We start from the raw sequence: 15,496 nt of genomic DNA, 5'->3' as shown, positions 1-15,496 counted from the left end.
CATAAGTGTTATGATTTGAACACAATTTGAATATGTCCCACTAAAGTTTATGTATCAGAATAATATGATGGATATGGAAGGACATAGGATCCTTAAAATATAAAGTCAGGATGGAGGCAGGAATAGTTAATTGGTTTTTGTTTTTTAAATTTTTTTTAACATTTTATTGATTCTTTCTGAGATTCACATCATGCAACCCAGGCCTACATATCTCCTTGTCCCCTGTAATCTGCCTTCTGCCCTTGCAACTTCCACCCCAAAATAAATTATAAAACACACTAAATAATAAACAAAATCAAGGATAGAAAACATCTCATTGTAGAAGCTGTAGTTGTCACAGTGTGTCCCACAGTATAACCCTCTGTCTATCTTCACTGGAAATTTTCTTTGCAATGAGTCATTGATCTGGGTCAAGGTCTCTGGCTTCTATCACATCATCTGGATTGGATCCTCACTGGGACTCATTCCTGCTATTGCCGTTGCTCTGGGTAATGTAAATCCTGCAGGAGGACTGCCCCTTTCACATGGTTCAACAGTTCACACATAATATAGATTTCGGGTCTGGCCAATGCAAAGCTTTGGGTCTGGGCCTAGGTCATAGATATACTGGTCACACCGTCAGCTCTCCCTTATCCACACCACCAGGGCCAGCTCTTCAGTAATGCTCCAAACTAGCCCACACAATTCCTACATTGGCAAGAGGAAGTGTTAGCTCCTCTACATTCATGCCCCCAGGGATGGCTCACCCACTCCCATGCCTCCAGAGTCTATTCCACTGTGGTGCCCAGTCAAGGCAGGGGGCTCACTCTCTCAAATGTTGCAGCCAGGAAGAGGCTGGACTAGTTATCCTTGGTGCTGACTCACCACTACCTTTACCACCAGGGCCAGATCCACTCTATTGCCTATGCAAGGTACAGAGTCTTCTTTTCCAATAACTTTGTCCAGTGAGAGGTAAGGCTGCTCTCGTGACCTCAGACCAGTTCAACTGACTACTGCAGGCATTAAGTGGTCAAGTGGGAAGAGCATCACCCCTGCACACATGCCCCCTCAGAGTAGATGAGTGGCCAGCCAGTTCTCATTAGCTCTGGCTCTTGAAGTCACTATACCTGAGACACCACCATGAGGGCCAGATGTTCACTGCGATACTAAGCACAGGATCAAATCAAAGCTACTCTTCTGTTTGGGAAATTGTGCTTAGAAACATTCGTTACAAGGAACTCTTTATGATTTTCTTATATTTCTGCAATGAACAATTAACTCAAAATGGATATCAAGTATAAAAATAAAATAAACTTGTGTGGATCCATAAAATAGCCAAACAAGTTATGATAACATTCAATAATTAAAAGGGTGGAAATAAAATACTAACAGTAAAGACTATAACTGCCAGGGTTTTATTAAAAGACAATTATCTGTGTTGGAAATAATAGATTTAAAGCAAAACTGACAAAATCAAAGAGTATGGTTATATAAATTTGTTATGAATGAAATGGAAGAATGAACACAATCAGCATTACCTTGAAATGTGAAAGAACTAAAACAAAAAAAGTAATTTTGATAAAACTATGGAGAAATGATACTTTTAGTAAAATTAAAAAAGTATGTTTTCTTCATATTAATAATCTGAACATTGGTCTCCTTGAGATCACATCTTATATTTCTTAAACAATGCAGACTTTTTTTTTTTTTTACAAATTTATGCAACCAAAACCCTAGTGTTTTTCTTTATGATCTTGTATCTTTAACTGGTTTATATTTTTTGATGTGGTATTACTTTTTGTTACTTGAAGAATTTCTCTATCATTTCTGAAATATATTCACTAGGCATGTGATTCTAGTTTGCATGTTCTTCACCCTGCCTCCCTGAGCAGTTGAAATACACCATTTTAGACTTTCTGTACTTTGACAAATACCCAAGAGAAACTATTTGAAAGAAGATTTGGATGCTCCTGCTTTCAACTGTTAATCCATTGTAGTTTGCTTACATTAGTTAAGTCTATAGAGGGTCACTGATATGGATTGGAGCTCCTTACCTTACAGCATTCAGTAAGGTGAGGAGAAATGGGTATGTATGCCTAGGCTAGCTGACAGCTAACACTTTATTTCCTTCTGGCCACTTCGTATTAGACATAATGCTCACAGTCAGTTCCACAAATTAATGTCTGGAAATAACCTCATGTATACACGGTATAAACTTATAATCAAAATTCACCACCACAGAGCTGTAGTATCTTGTCTGTCACAAACATTTAGAATTTTCTCTTTGTTTGTGCTTTCTGTAGTATCATGGATATAAATTTCATTTTATTTATTGTTTGTTTGGAATCATCATGTATCTTGAGTCTACATCAATATCTATCATTTGTTACCCTATCTCTCTACGTAGCAGCTACTAATATACTTTTGAATTTGATGACATTGTTTTGATCCCCCAATTTTAAGTTCAGAACCACAGACATAGCATGACTCAGGTGCATAGACAGAATTCTGGGTTCAGGCCCAAGTTCTGGTCTCTCTAGAAGGAATGACTTGTAAATGCTTCCAGTTTCTCTAAGCTTGAAATTAATAAAATCTGTATTTCTCGAATAGATTTCCTCAGAGGCAGTTTTAGCTTATATGAACTATTTAAATTCTTTAAGAAACAAACCCCTTTCCTTTAAGGCCAGCAAAATAAGAGTCTTAGGTTGCCTGTGTTGAATGGAAAATGCTTGGTACAGTTTGAAGCTCACCTAGTCAGTTGAGGCTCAATCAAAGTAGACTTTTCTTCTCATTACACATGTAGTATACTTTATAAGAGAAACTATAATCACAGATTTTTTTTTCCTAGGTTTTATGAGGTTATGTATAACTGATGGAAGGAATCACCGCAGCCATCTTGAATTACTTCCTAGCACAGAAGAGAGGGTATATCTACACTGTGCTATAACTTTTAACATTTCCTATAGGTTTCCAACTCTTTAAAAAAAAAAAAAAAGTAGATTATTTTCTCACAAAATAAACCATGCCCAGTTTCCTTTCCTTTCACTCCTTCCAGTTCCCACTATTTCCCCTCTTCCCCAAATCCAAACCATTCTTTTTCCTCTTTAGAAAAGAGCAGACCTCTAAGAGACAACAGTCAAATAAGACAAAACAAGAAACAATAAGACAAGGCAAAAGCCCTCATATTGAGGCTGGACAAGAGGACCACAGAGGATGAAGAGTCCCTAGCACAAGGAAAAGTTGTCAGATACACAGCTCCCACTGTTATGAGTCCCATGAATATGAAGTCCCAAGCTTGTTAGGCTATAGCATAAACACTGAGGACCTGGTGCAAACCAATGAAGACAGTCTGCTTGCCTCTTCAGTCTCTTTGAACCCATGCAAGCCTGTATAGGTGATTCAGTGGTCCAAGTTTTCTTGGTATCTTTCATTCCCTCAGACTCCTATAATTTAATCTCTCTTTTTACTGCAGTGTTTCTCTATATCCCAATGATAACTGATCAAGGCAACGAACAATGAGTATAGAAAAATATCATTAGGAATCTTTTGGTTTGTTTCTACCAGTCATTTTTGGTTCTTGCCTAGGTCTCTGGGCTACCTAGGTCTAGGTCCTGTGTATCCAGGTGGTAAAGGTCATGGGCTCCCTCTACTGGCACAGGCCTCAAGTTAAATGAAACATTGGTTAGCTACTACCACAAGTTCTACACCATCATTGCCTCCAGCGTATTTTGATGACAAGGATTGAAGGTTGAGTTTTGTGGCTAAGCTGTGTCCCAGCTTGGTTTTTCAGTAGTGCACAGAATATCATCTTGTACAGAAAAGACTAGAACAGTGGTTCTTAATTTTTTTTAATGCTGTGAACCTATGATACAGTTCCTTATATTGTGGTGACCCTTAACTACAAAATTATTTTCAATACTACTTCATAGTTGTAACTTTGATACTCTTATAAAGTGTAATGGAAATATCTGGTTGTGAGATAGCTGATATAAACATGGGGGTCACAATTCCATTGTGTCCAGGTCATTTGGACACAATGGGATTGTGACCCCCATGTTTATAACTTCTTGACAAGAAAAGTAGGGGTAAAGGATCTGGTCAGGCCCTTTACATTCAAAGAGCGCTGTTAATGTTTTCCTTAGCAAAAGAACCACAATGTTGGTTTCAGAAAATGACCTTTTGTGTCACCATCAGTCTGGGTTGTTTTAGGATTGCTGTGGAACTCCTTCGGCCAACAACTCAAATGAATGCAACCCTGTCTCACTACTGGAAGCCTTTCCTGGCTACAGTCAAGTTCAGATACCATATCCTCCATTACTCGGAGTCCTCACTAGGGTCACCTGCATAGATTCCAAGAATCCTTCACTGTACTTGGTTTCCACAACACTCCTAAAGCTCCACAATTCTAGTTTTGTCTCCCCAAACTCTCTTCTTACACTCCTTTCCCATCCCATTCCTCTTGCTCCTGTCTTCATCTGCAGGCAGTCTATAATTTTGTTTGTTTGTTTGTTTCTCCTTCTCAAAGAGGTCAATGAATCTGCCCTCAAGACATAATTTTTATCTAAACTTTCAGGGTCTGTGAATTGTAGATTCATTATCATTTACTTAAAGCTAATATCTACTTATAAATTAGTACATTTCATGTTTCTCCATCTCACGTGGTTTACCTCACATAGGATGGGTTTTTTAGTACCTTTCATTTGCCAACAAATTTCATGATGTCACCTTTTTTTAACAGCTGAGAAATACTTACTCTATTGTGTAAATGTGCCACATATTCCTTATTCTGTTGAGTAACATCTAGGTTAGTTGCTGTTCTGGCTATTATGTGTAAAGCCACCATGAACAGAGTTGATCGATTTTCCCTGTGGTAGGATGGAGCATCCTTTTGTATTAGTCCTTTTAGTTATTCTGACAGATGAAATATCAGAGTTGTTATGATATGCATTTTCCTTATGGCTAAGGATGTTAAACATTTCTTTATGTGTATGCCAGTCATTTGAGATTCCTTTATTGAAAACATTGTTTAAATCTATAATCCATTTTTAATTAGATTATTTTGGTTTTTATACCTAATTGAGTTGCTTATGTCTTTTGAATAGTAGAATTTTATTGGATGTGGTGTTAATAAAAATCTCTTCCAGTTCTATAGGCTTTTTCTTTTTGGTTTCCTTTTCCTTACAGAAATGTTTTACTGACGTGAGGCGTCATTTATTAACTAGTGATCTTAGTGACTACACTATCAGTGTTCTCTTCAGAATGTAGTCTCCTATGCCTGTTTATTCTAGTATGTTCCATTTTTCTCTTTTAACAGATGTAGTGTGTCTTGTTTTACATTGAGATATTTGATCCACTTGGACCATTCACTGATGATACTTTAATTTTTCAGTTTGTATTTCTGGCTTCTTTATCAGAACTAAGGGGTCTAGAGTTGCGAGCATGGGAAAATTTTCCATCCTCTGAAAGTTTCATCAATTTCTTTCTTAAAAGCTTGAAATTCTTAACATACAAGCTTTTCATTGGTTTTCTTAGAGTTACATCAAGATATGTCATAGTATTTGTGGCTATTGTAAGGTTTTGAATCCCTTTTTTCCTTCTCAGCCAATTTATTATTTTGGATATAGGAGTTCTCTTCTATTTTTAAAATTAATTTTTTACCCATCTATTATGCTGTAAGTGTTTATCAAGCTATAGAAATTTGCCAGTGGAATTTTTCAGATTGCTGACATATACTATCATATCATCTGTAAATACATATACTTTGACTTCTTCCTTTCTAATTTGTAGTACCTTGATCTCTTTCCATGAATTATTGCTCTAGGTAAGACTAAAATATTCTATTGAATAGCTAAGAAGAGAGTGGAAAACCTTGCTTTGTTCCTGATTTTAGTGCAATTGCTTTGAATTTTCATTTAATTTAATGTTGTCTATAGGCTTGCATTTAATTGATGTTGGATATAATAGGCTTGCTGTAAATTACCTTTGTTTTAGTAATGTATGTTCCTTTTATCCTTAAACTTTCTGAATCTTTTGCTATAAATGGTGTTGATTTTTTATAAAGTATTTTAAGCACCTAATGAGATGATCTTGTGTAAATTTCTTGTTTTATATATTGATTACATTTACTAATTTACATATGTCCAACCATCTCTGGTATGAAGGCTAGTTGATGATGACAGTTGATCATTTTAATGTGTTCGTAAATGGAATTTGCAAGTATTTTATTGAGTACTTTTATGTATATCTGCATTAAAAATTTTTTTTCTTTTTTTCTTGAGACTTTATTTGGTTTTGTTATCAGGGTAACTCTAGACAGAGAAAAATGAATTGGTCTACGTTCCTTCCATTTCCATTTTCTGCAAATAATTTGAGGAGTTTGAGTGTTGACTCTCCCTTGAAATTCTTGTAGAATTCTTCAATAAATATATATGCCCCCCCTTTTTTTTGGTTGGGAGAATCTGAATAACTGCTCTTTTTCACAAGGGATTAGAGGGGTTATAGGTCTTCTCTCTCTCTCTCTGTCTCTCTCTCTCTCTTTCTCTCTCTCTCTCTCTGTATGTGTGTGTGTGTGTGTATGTGCTTGCATACAGGTGTGATTTCTCATGTTCCTGGGTACTTATTTGTGTGTGTTTCTCCCTAATGCTTGTATTACAATTGCTTCTCAATGCTCTTACAAAATTTGATTTCTGATACAATGTTTCTACACTCCTTATTAAAAATCAATTCTGTTTATGATTACACACAAAACAAAGTTTAACATAATTACACAATCTTTCATAGTCAGATTAATGTTCATATTTCATATCTTAAATAAAATGTAATTAATAAAATGAATAATTTTATTACCATTAATTGTCTTTAATGCATATTGACATCCAAAATAATGAAACTTTCATAATTAATTAATATTTCTAAAATTTGCAGCACTCTCCTTTATTTACAATTATATACCCACAAACACCTACATGTGATTTTTCAACTTATAAGTAATGTAGAGCAGGTTTAACATAAGAATGTTCATTAAATGTAGGCATCTAAGCTCAATGTGATGGCATGTGCCTTAATTCCAATACTCTGTTTGCAGAGACTGACAGACCTCTGTGAGTTCCAGTTATGTATTAAAATCTTCTTAAGGGAATAAGTATTCTTAAGGGAATACTGAAAATAAGAGAAATAGACTTCTTTATGAAGAGCACACCAAAATGGTTATCCAATACCATATGATCAGCCCCCAAACTGTACATACAAATAATATTATGCAGACTGAGCAAGTTGCATTTGCATATACATATATGTGTATGTACATATATGTATGTATACATGTGTGTGTGTGTGTGTGTGTGTGTGTGTGTGTAATAGTATATAAAACAGAGAAGCTACTAATTTGAAATAGGGACATAAGAAATGCTTTGAGAAGAGGAAAGGAAGTGGTAAATTAGATGATTGTATTCTAATATCAGCAAATTAAAAAGTAAAAGCAATAGGAAACAAAACCCCAGGAAATGTCTCTTGAATATTAATTTTTATTCTCATAATAATAAGGTTAGTATATGCTGGCTGTTTCTAAAATATTATTTTTATTTTTAATATTAATAGACACACTACAATTGTTCTTGCATTAAAGAAGGATTGACCGCTCCTGATGATGATGGTCAATATATTGATGCTGTTTCTGGAACATGCAATACCAAGTGTCTTTCATTACCTTTGTTTTTCGCTTTTTACTTTTCTTCAACGGTTTTTTCTAATTTTGCTAGTATACCTTCCACCATTATTATCATAGGGTAAGTATGTAATTTTTATAATTACTGAGAAGTTAGAACATAAAAATAATACATTTAGATGCAGTTCAAATTATTGCAACAAATGAGTTCCTGTGTTTTATTGTAGTAAATATAAATAGACAATATTTATGTTAAAATTCATATATATATATATAATTTGTACTTGGTATTTTTTGGGTAACATGAGTAGATGCTACATTTATTCTCACTTTAATTTAAAAATACAACAAGTTTTGAAATTGCATTTATTGCTCGCTAATGATATAGCAAATGAATGTAACTATGCACCAGAAACAACATAACTTTAAAAGAAACCTTATAGTTACCTTGTAGAATATACATGATGAATCAATACTCAAGAAAATTTTAAATTTTAACATAGATGTGAGTGAAATTTGACTTAATAGTATGTGTATTTAATCATAATTCTATGTCATGAGAATTCTATAATTCTGAGTCATGAGAAAGCATAGGTGTCAACCACAAAGGACCACAGTAATGTTTACAGTTTCAGTTTATTAAAATGACCCATCATTTGTCATTCATGTGATTGTCCAGACTATGTTTAGCCCAACTAACCCTCATTTTTACTCTAGATACATAATAAAAGAGAATTTTTCTAAACTAAATCTGTTGAGTGGTTAACAAGGATGTCAGTGGCCTAACTATCCAGTAAAGACTGACTAACAAAAAGAAAAACAATAACTTACTTCTAACATGTTCTCAATTGTGGAGTGAACATAGAGACAGAAATTGTGGAATATCCTAGAAAATATATAGTTTGCTTGAAAAAAAATGAGAAAAAATAAGAAGAAACTGGAGGGGAGGGAAAATAGGAGAGGGTTTGATCATAACACATAATGTGCATAATTAATTTCTCTACAAAGATGAGGAAAATTGGAGAGATACATGCTTTGTTTTTACCTCTATGTTGCTGTAGTTGAAGTACTTGGTTTTGTATTGTTTTTCGTAGATAAAGTCTTTCTGTACAACCCAAGCTGGCCTCAAACATGTGGCCCTTCTGCTCCAGCCTGTCTAGGGCTTGGGTTGCAGTCAGATGTGCATCTTAATAGAATAGTTTGAAGATAGTAGGAAAAATAAAGTTAAAAGAGGAGAGTGGAGAAAAGAGAATGTGAGGGTGAAATCGTGACATCTAAATGGTAATTTGGTAAATATTTGGTGGTTTGAAAAATATTTGTTTGTGTTAGAAAGGTTGAGAGTTATAACCTTATGGAGATATCTAGAATCATATTCAGGCAGCCTATTTGGGGAACTAAAAGAACAGTTCTATAAATGAAAATATATAATTCAAAGATGAGAAAGGAAAAGAACCCAGATTTGAGTTGATGACATGTCTCAGTGAGTAACGACACTAGCTATCAAGTCTGAGAGCCCGAGTTTAATCCCTGAGAACTCACATAGAAGATGGAAAAATAGCCTATCTTGAAAGGTTTCCTCTGACCTCAGCAGTACACAGTCTCTCCCTCAACCCTCTCACTCTCCCTCCCCCCTTTCCTCTCTTACCCACAAAACACACACACACATATAAATTATTAATAAACAATGTGATTTCATTAAAGTAGATGTGAAATATCCAATAAATGTTCTCAGCGGAGAATTATATTCCTGAAATGTGATTTTGACTCTTCTGATTTTTACTGATTACTAAAATGAATAAAATATTGTATGCCTTCACACACATACATTTTGTAAATTATGAGATGATAAAAAGAAACAAGTTTAAAATTACATATGTACAAATTGCAGCTATACTGAAATTTCAACTACTATATATGTTCACAATAATGTTCTAAGGAACAACAAAGAAATGTAACATAACTGTGTTGATCTCAACACTGAGTACTGAAGCTGGAACATTGTGAGTTTGAAGACAATCTGGGTTATTCAGTGATTTTTGTTCAAATGAAAAGAAGAAGAAATGTGAAGAACACCTCAGAATTTACAGATATTATAAATTTTCTGCATATAATTCTGATCAGAGTATAAAGTTTCTACTTTGATATGAATTTGTTGGGGTTATCACTGAATATAAACAGACATGTCTAAGTCTCTCTGAAACTGATGTCACAGCGGACAAAAAATAATGTACAGGGTGTCCATGATAAAACAACTTTTCCAGAGTAGCTGTACCAGTTTGCGATCCCACAAGCAATGAAGGCCTGTTCGATTTCTCCACATCTTTGTTATCATGTGCTGTCACCTGAGTTTTTGATCTAAGCCATTGTGATTGGTGTAAGGTAGAATTTCAGGCTCATTTTGATTTGCAATTTCCTGATAACTAATGACTTTGAACATTGCTTTAAGTGCTTCCCAGCCATTCAGGATTTCTCTGTTGTGAATTATCTGTTTAGGTCTATACCCCATTTTTTGATTTGCTTGTTTTCATTTTTTGGAGGTTACCTTTTTGAATTCTTTATATATTTTGGATATTAGCCCTCTATTGGATATGGAGTTAGTGAAGATTTTTTTTCTCAATCTGTATGTTGTGTATTTGTCCTATTGTCTGCCTTTTGCCTTACAGAAGCTTTTCAGTTTCATTCATCAATTCTTGATCTTAGAACCTGAGCCACTGGCATTCTGTTTAGGAAATTCCCCCTACCCACCACCCCCTTGTCCAATGAGTTTAAGGCACTTTCCCAATTTCTCTTCTATTAGATTCAGTGTATCTGGTTTTATGATGAGGTTCTTGATCCACTTGGACTCGCCAAATACCTATTCAATATGCTACTTAAAGTTCTAGGTAGAGCAATATAGCAACATCCAGGAATCAAGGGGCTACAAATTGGAAAAGAAATCAAAGTATCAGTATTTGCAGATGATATAATAGTATAAATAAGTGAACCCCAAAAATTCTACCAGAGACATTCAACAACTGGTAAACAAATTTAGCAAGGTGGCTGGATATGAAATTAACTCAAATCAGTACCTTCCTTTATACAATGATAAATAGGCTAAGAATGAAAATAGGGAAACAGCTTTGACAATAGTCACAAATAATATAAAATATCTTGGGATAAATCTTAGTAATAAGTGAAAGATCTGTGTGACAAGAACTTCAACCCTCTCAAGAAAGAAATCAAAGAAGACCTCAGAAAATGGAGAGATCTATCATGCTCATGTATTGGTAAGATTAACATAGTGAAATGGTTATTCTACCAAGAGCAATCTACAGATTCAATGCAATCCCTGTCAAAATTCCAACAGAATCTTCACAGACATGGAAAAATCAATACTTAATTTCATATGGACAAAAATTCTTAATTTCATATGGAAAAAAACCCAAGCTAGGAAAAATAATTTTAAACAATTAAAGAACTTCTGAGGGAATCACCATCCCTGACCACAAAGCAATAGTGATGAGGAGTGCATGGGATTGGTACACAGACAGATAGATTGACAAGTAGATTAGAATTGAAGACCCTGAAATAAACCCACACTCTTATGGACTCTTGATCTTTAACAAAGAAACCAAAAATATGCAATGGGCAAAAGAAAGCATCTTCAATAAAAAGTGTGGTCTAAATGGTCATGTGTACATAGAAAACTGAAAACCAATCCATATTTGTCACAAAGCACAAGTGTTTATTTACAATATAGATCTATACTAGTTTTTCTTCTTAAACAAATATTTGATGTATTCAGTAAGACATATAGTGAAAGAGTGGAAGTTAGAAAGCTGGAAATGCAAAGAACACCAAAAGAAGAAATACAGAGTTAAGTATCCTGGGCCCATGGGGCTTTAGAGACTGAACCACTAACCAAAGAGCATATAGAGACTAGACCACTGGGCCACTACACATTTGTAGCAGATGTGAAGCTTGGTCTTCATGTTCATCCCCTAACAACTGAAACAATGTCTACTTCTGACTAGGGTGCCTACCATTGGATCACCTTCCTCTAACTAGATAGCCTTGTTAAGTAAGCCTCAGTGGGAGAGAATGCACTTAGGTCTACTGTGACTGAATGTCCCAGAGTGGACTGTAACACAAAATAGCTCCTCTATCTCTGAGGAGAAGTGTAACAGGGGTGTGGAGTAAGAGATTTGTAAGCATGGGTCTTTGAAGAGAGGAAGGATGGATACTCTGTTAGCAGGGGGAACTAAATGAATTTTTAAAAATTTAACGTTATCTTGTAAAAAAATCAAAGAAATAAAAAACATCTTCACTTTTACTCATGAATGTATACAATAAATTTTAGATTTTGCTTTTTACCATTTCTTCTGTTCCTGCTGAGCTTTTATTTTTTGCAACAAGGCTTTTCCACCTTTAATAATGACTTTCTGTCTATGGCTTGCTACATTAGACTTGTTTCCATCAGTATGGATGAGTGTCACCTCTTTTAAATGATGTAAAGTTATGTTTTCTTTATTTTATTTTGGAGTTGTGAATATAATAAGTGTACCATATGAAAGAGGGGAAAGTCAGAAATTAGAATGATTCAAGTAAAATTGGAAAAAGTTTCAACCAAATGTTGGCTGGATGTAAGGAAAGGCATTCCATAATGTGGTATATAGGCACAGATGTTCTTCAGGGAATGAGAGTGAAAGAGGAACCCTTGTAATGAAGACCACCTTCTATGTAACTCACTCACCCAATAATCATCAGGAAAAACCTGAAGGTAATAGTGTGGATGTAAGCTGCCTCCTTCATTCAAAGCGGCATTTAGTTAGAACTCAATTAAAGGCTAGAGTGTTAAGTGTAGACTTACTAATATAATTTATGGAGTGTAGAATCCACCAGAAACAGCAAACTAGGAAAATACAGAGTGGACCTAACAATACTGAAATGGACTCTAAGCAATACCACACCTGGCAGAGGGAGGAAAATAAACATGAGAGCTAGTCAGAGCTGAATTGTTTCAGAAAAAGATATCTCAGGCAAATTTGATCCATAAAGTTCTTTCCCATGGAAAGAATTACAGGGTTTGAGTTTTCGGTAATCATGTTAAATAATGGGTAAATGGATATATATATATATATGTTGCGCGCACCTCTTCTGTGTCCCCTTCGCCCACGAATAAGGACACGGAGGCAGTAATCGGGTATCACTACAGACGAGGCTTTACTTCTTGTAACAGCAAAAGTGGAAAAGACCCCAAGCCCGGGAATGGCACTGCTATATATACCCTAGAGTGGCGTGTTCACTTCTTTTTTTTTTTATTAGATCTTTCATTTACACTTCAGATGCCATCCCCTTTCCCCATTCCCCCCCTTAGAAAACCCCTATCCCATGCCCCCTTTTCCTTTTTGCATTTATACATTTTTTAAAAAATGTTAATCATAGGCTTTATAAGTTTGGTATTGTTCAATCAGAGGTGTAACCCACTATCCAACCTAGATATATCTACTATCTTTGACTGGTGGAGATTCATGAACATCTGCTTCCCTGTCTCCCCCCTCTATCTCTCTTTCATCACCTAGCTTCTCCTCTCCTTCTTCTTCTCCTCTTCTTACTCCTTTTCTTCCTCTCAGTACTCCTCCCACCTTAGCTCCTCCTACACATCACCCTTCCTGATAAAAGGAAACTTTTCTCTCAAAATACAATTAGAGCATAATTATGCCAATTTGTACCAGTGAGGTACAAGATAGTCCTAATACGCAGTCCATCCTTTTGTTGACCTACCAGCACCTCTGTCATCTCTCCTAACTAAAACATTTAGTTCTGAACCTGGCTTTAGGATGAATGTCAGCTGACGACCATACACTCAGATCTTTTCTCTCAAGGTAAATAGCTATAAGTTTTCAACCCCGTCAGAAATCCAGAATGACTGAGTTGACTATAATTGTGGGAAGCACAAAGCATAGCTTCTAAAACTTAGCCAATTTATAGAGACCTCTGAACACCTGGACACTCGCTCTACTTCAAAACGTTGGAGCATCTGTTCTTCTGCCTTCTGGCCCAGGATCATCTGAAAGACCTTAGTGCTGCAGAATTATTAAGGGCTGATTACTCTGTCTAGGCAGATATAATCAGTCGACTATTCTGCAAGTATGTCCTTTTCTGGACAGTAATTTGTCTGTAGAAGGAAAGTGGCAATTCTTGCCTAGTGGCTGTCTCACCACAACTGGAGTAACTCCAAGGATACTCAATTTCTTCTTAGAATTTAACATAGGAAGCTGTCTGGAGCAGACAGGTCTCTAATGAAAATGAACATTAATACTGAAATGTTTGTCATGTCAATTCTAAGGATTTCTGATGTTTTGAAAACCAGCTACCCATGTAAGGTAATCTGGACTGTTGCCTGTTAACTCCACTCAGCTATTTCTAAATAAAACATAGAGAACACCCTTATAATAAACTCCAAGTCATGAATTTGCTATAGTCCCTTAACTCACAGGCTGACCATCTCAAATCAGTTAAAAAAGTTGAAGAAGGACTGGGTCTAAGCTTTGTATTCCTAAGTGTGTTATACTGGTACAATGCCTATGAGAGTAACAATATTCATCTCACTCTTATATCACTAAGAAGCTCATGCCAATGAAAACCTTAAAATTTGTAAACAAAGTAAATTGGTGCCATTTAAGAATTTATATCTTCATCTTGATATTAATTATACAGATTTCTACTAATAGGTTATGGCTATGCAATAAACCCTAGCTAATCCTCTCTATTCCGACAAAACCACTACTTTTCCCTAGAGAGACAGCCCAACATTTACCACCTTAGTTCCCATGCCCAGGGAATAGGGGCGCTGGCTCATCATTAGCTTCTTCAAGCTGATTATGGGCATTGAGATATTAGAAGAGGAGTGGGGGGGGGGAGAGCAAGTTGACAATCCTCTGATGCTGTGTCTTCGCTGCTTCCAGAAGGAATTCACGGACCTCAGAGGTTTGAGCAGGTCTGCCCAGCTTGCTTGTTGAGTAGATACACCAAGGCTGATCATTCTGCAATATACAATTCTCAAAACAAATTTTAGTATCAAGATAGTTTTTTTTTTTTAGAAGAGGGCTGACATTTTATTAAGAATGTTGGTTCTAACCGCTTTTCTATTTTTCCCCTCTTTTATTGGATATAATATATACATTTCAAATTTTATCCCCTTACCATATTTCCCCCACCACCCAGGAACCCCTTATCCCATCCCCCCTCCTCCTGCCTCTATGAAGGTGTTTACCCACCTACCCCCAGCCTCACTCCCCACCCTCAGATCCCCCCCCTCAGTGCTCAGCCTTCAGGGTACTAATTATCTTGTCTCCCACCTATGCCCAACAGGGCCATCCTCCCCTACATATACAGCTGGAGTCATGTGTCTCTCCCTATGTGCTCCTAGGCTGGTGGTTTAGACCCTGGGGAGCTCTGGCTGGTTGGTATTGTTGCTTTCCTCACGGGGCCACAAGCCCTTACGGTTCACGGTTCCTTCAATTTACTCTCTAACTCCTCCATTGGGAACTTTGATCAGATTAATGGATAGCCATGGGTATCTGTCTCTGGGTATGTCCGACTCTGAGAGACCTCTAAGGGGACAGCCTTATCCAGCTGCTGTCAGCTTTCCCATCCTGACATCCCTATAGCGTCTATTTTTGGTGACTGCCTATGGAATGAATACCCAGACGCAATGGTCTCCCTACAACCCCCCCTTCAGATTCTGACCCACACTTTGTCTCCATATTTGCTCCCTTGGTTATTTAGTTACTCCTCCTAAGAAAGACCTAGGCATCCTCACTTGTTCTTTCTTCTTCATGAGCTTCATGTCGTCTGGTAGTTGAATCTTTG

At 36.2% G+C, this 15,496-nt stretch overlaps 1 protein-coding gene across 1 annotated transcript in view; it reads left to right on the top strand.

The window, feature by feature from the left end:
* Positions 1-15,496, top strand: part of LOC117722713 (solute carrier organic anion transporter family member 6C1-like) — a 140,041-nt gene that overhangs the window by 96,576 nt on the left and 27,969 nt on the right. Inside the window, exon 10 of the mRNA XM_034521973.2 lies at positions 7,576-7,763. Coding sequence (XP_034377864.1) covers positions 7,576-7,763 — 188 coding nt within the window. The remainder of the gene's footprint in view (positions 1-7,575; positions 7,764-15,496) is intronic.

This window comes from Arvicanthis niloticus, chromosome 17 (genome assembly GCF_011762505.2).
Source record: "Arvicanthis niloticus isolate mArvNil1 chromosome 17, mArvNil1.pat.X, whole genome shotgun sequence".
NCBI classification, from domain to species: Eukaryota; Metazoa; Chordata; class Mammalia; order Rodentia; family Muridae; genus Arvicanthis; species Arvicanthis niloticus.
Note: the sequence above shows the minus strand (reverse complement) of the source record. Positions and strands in the feature narration are given on the sequence as shown.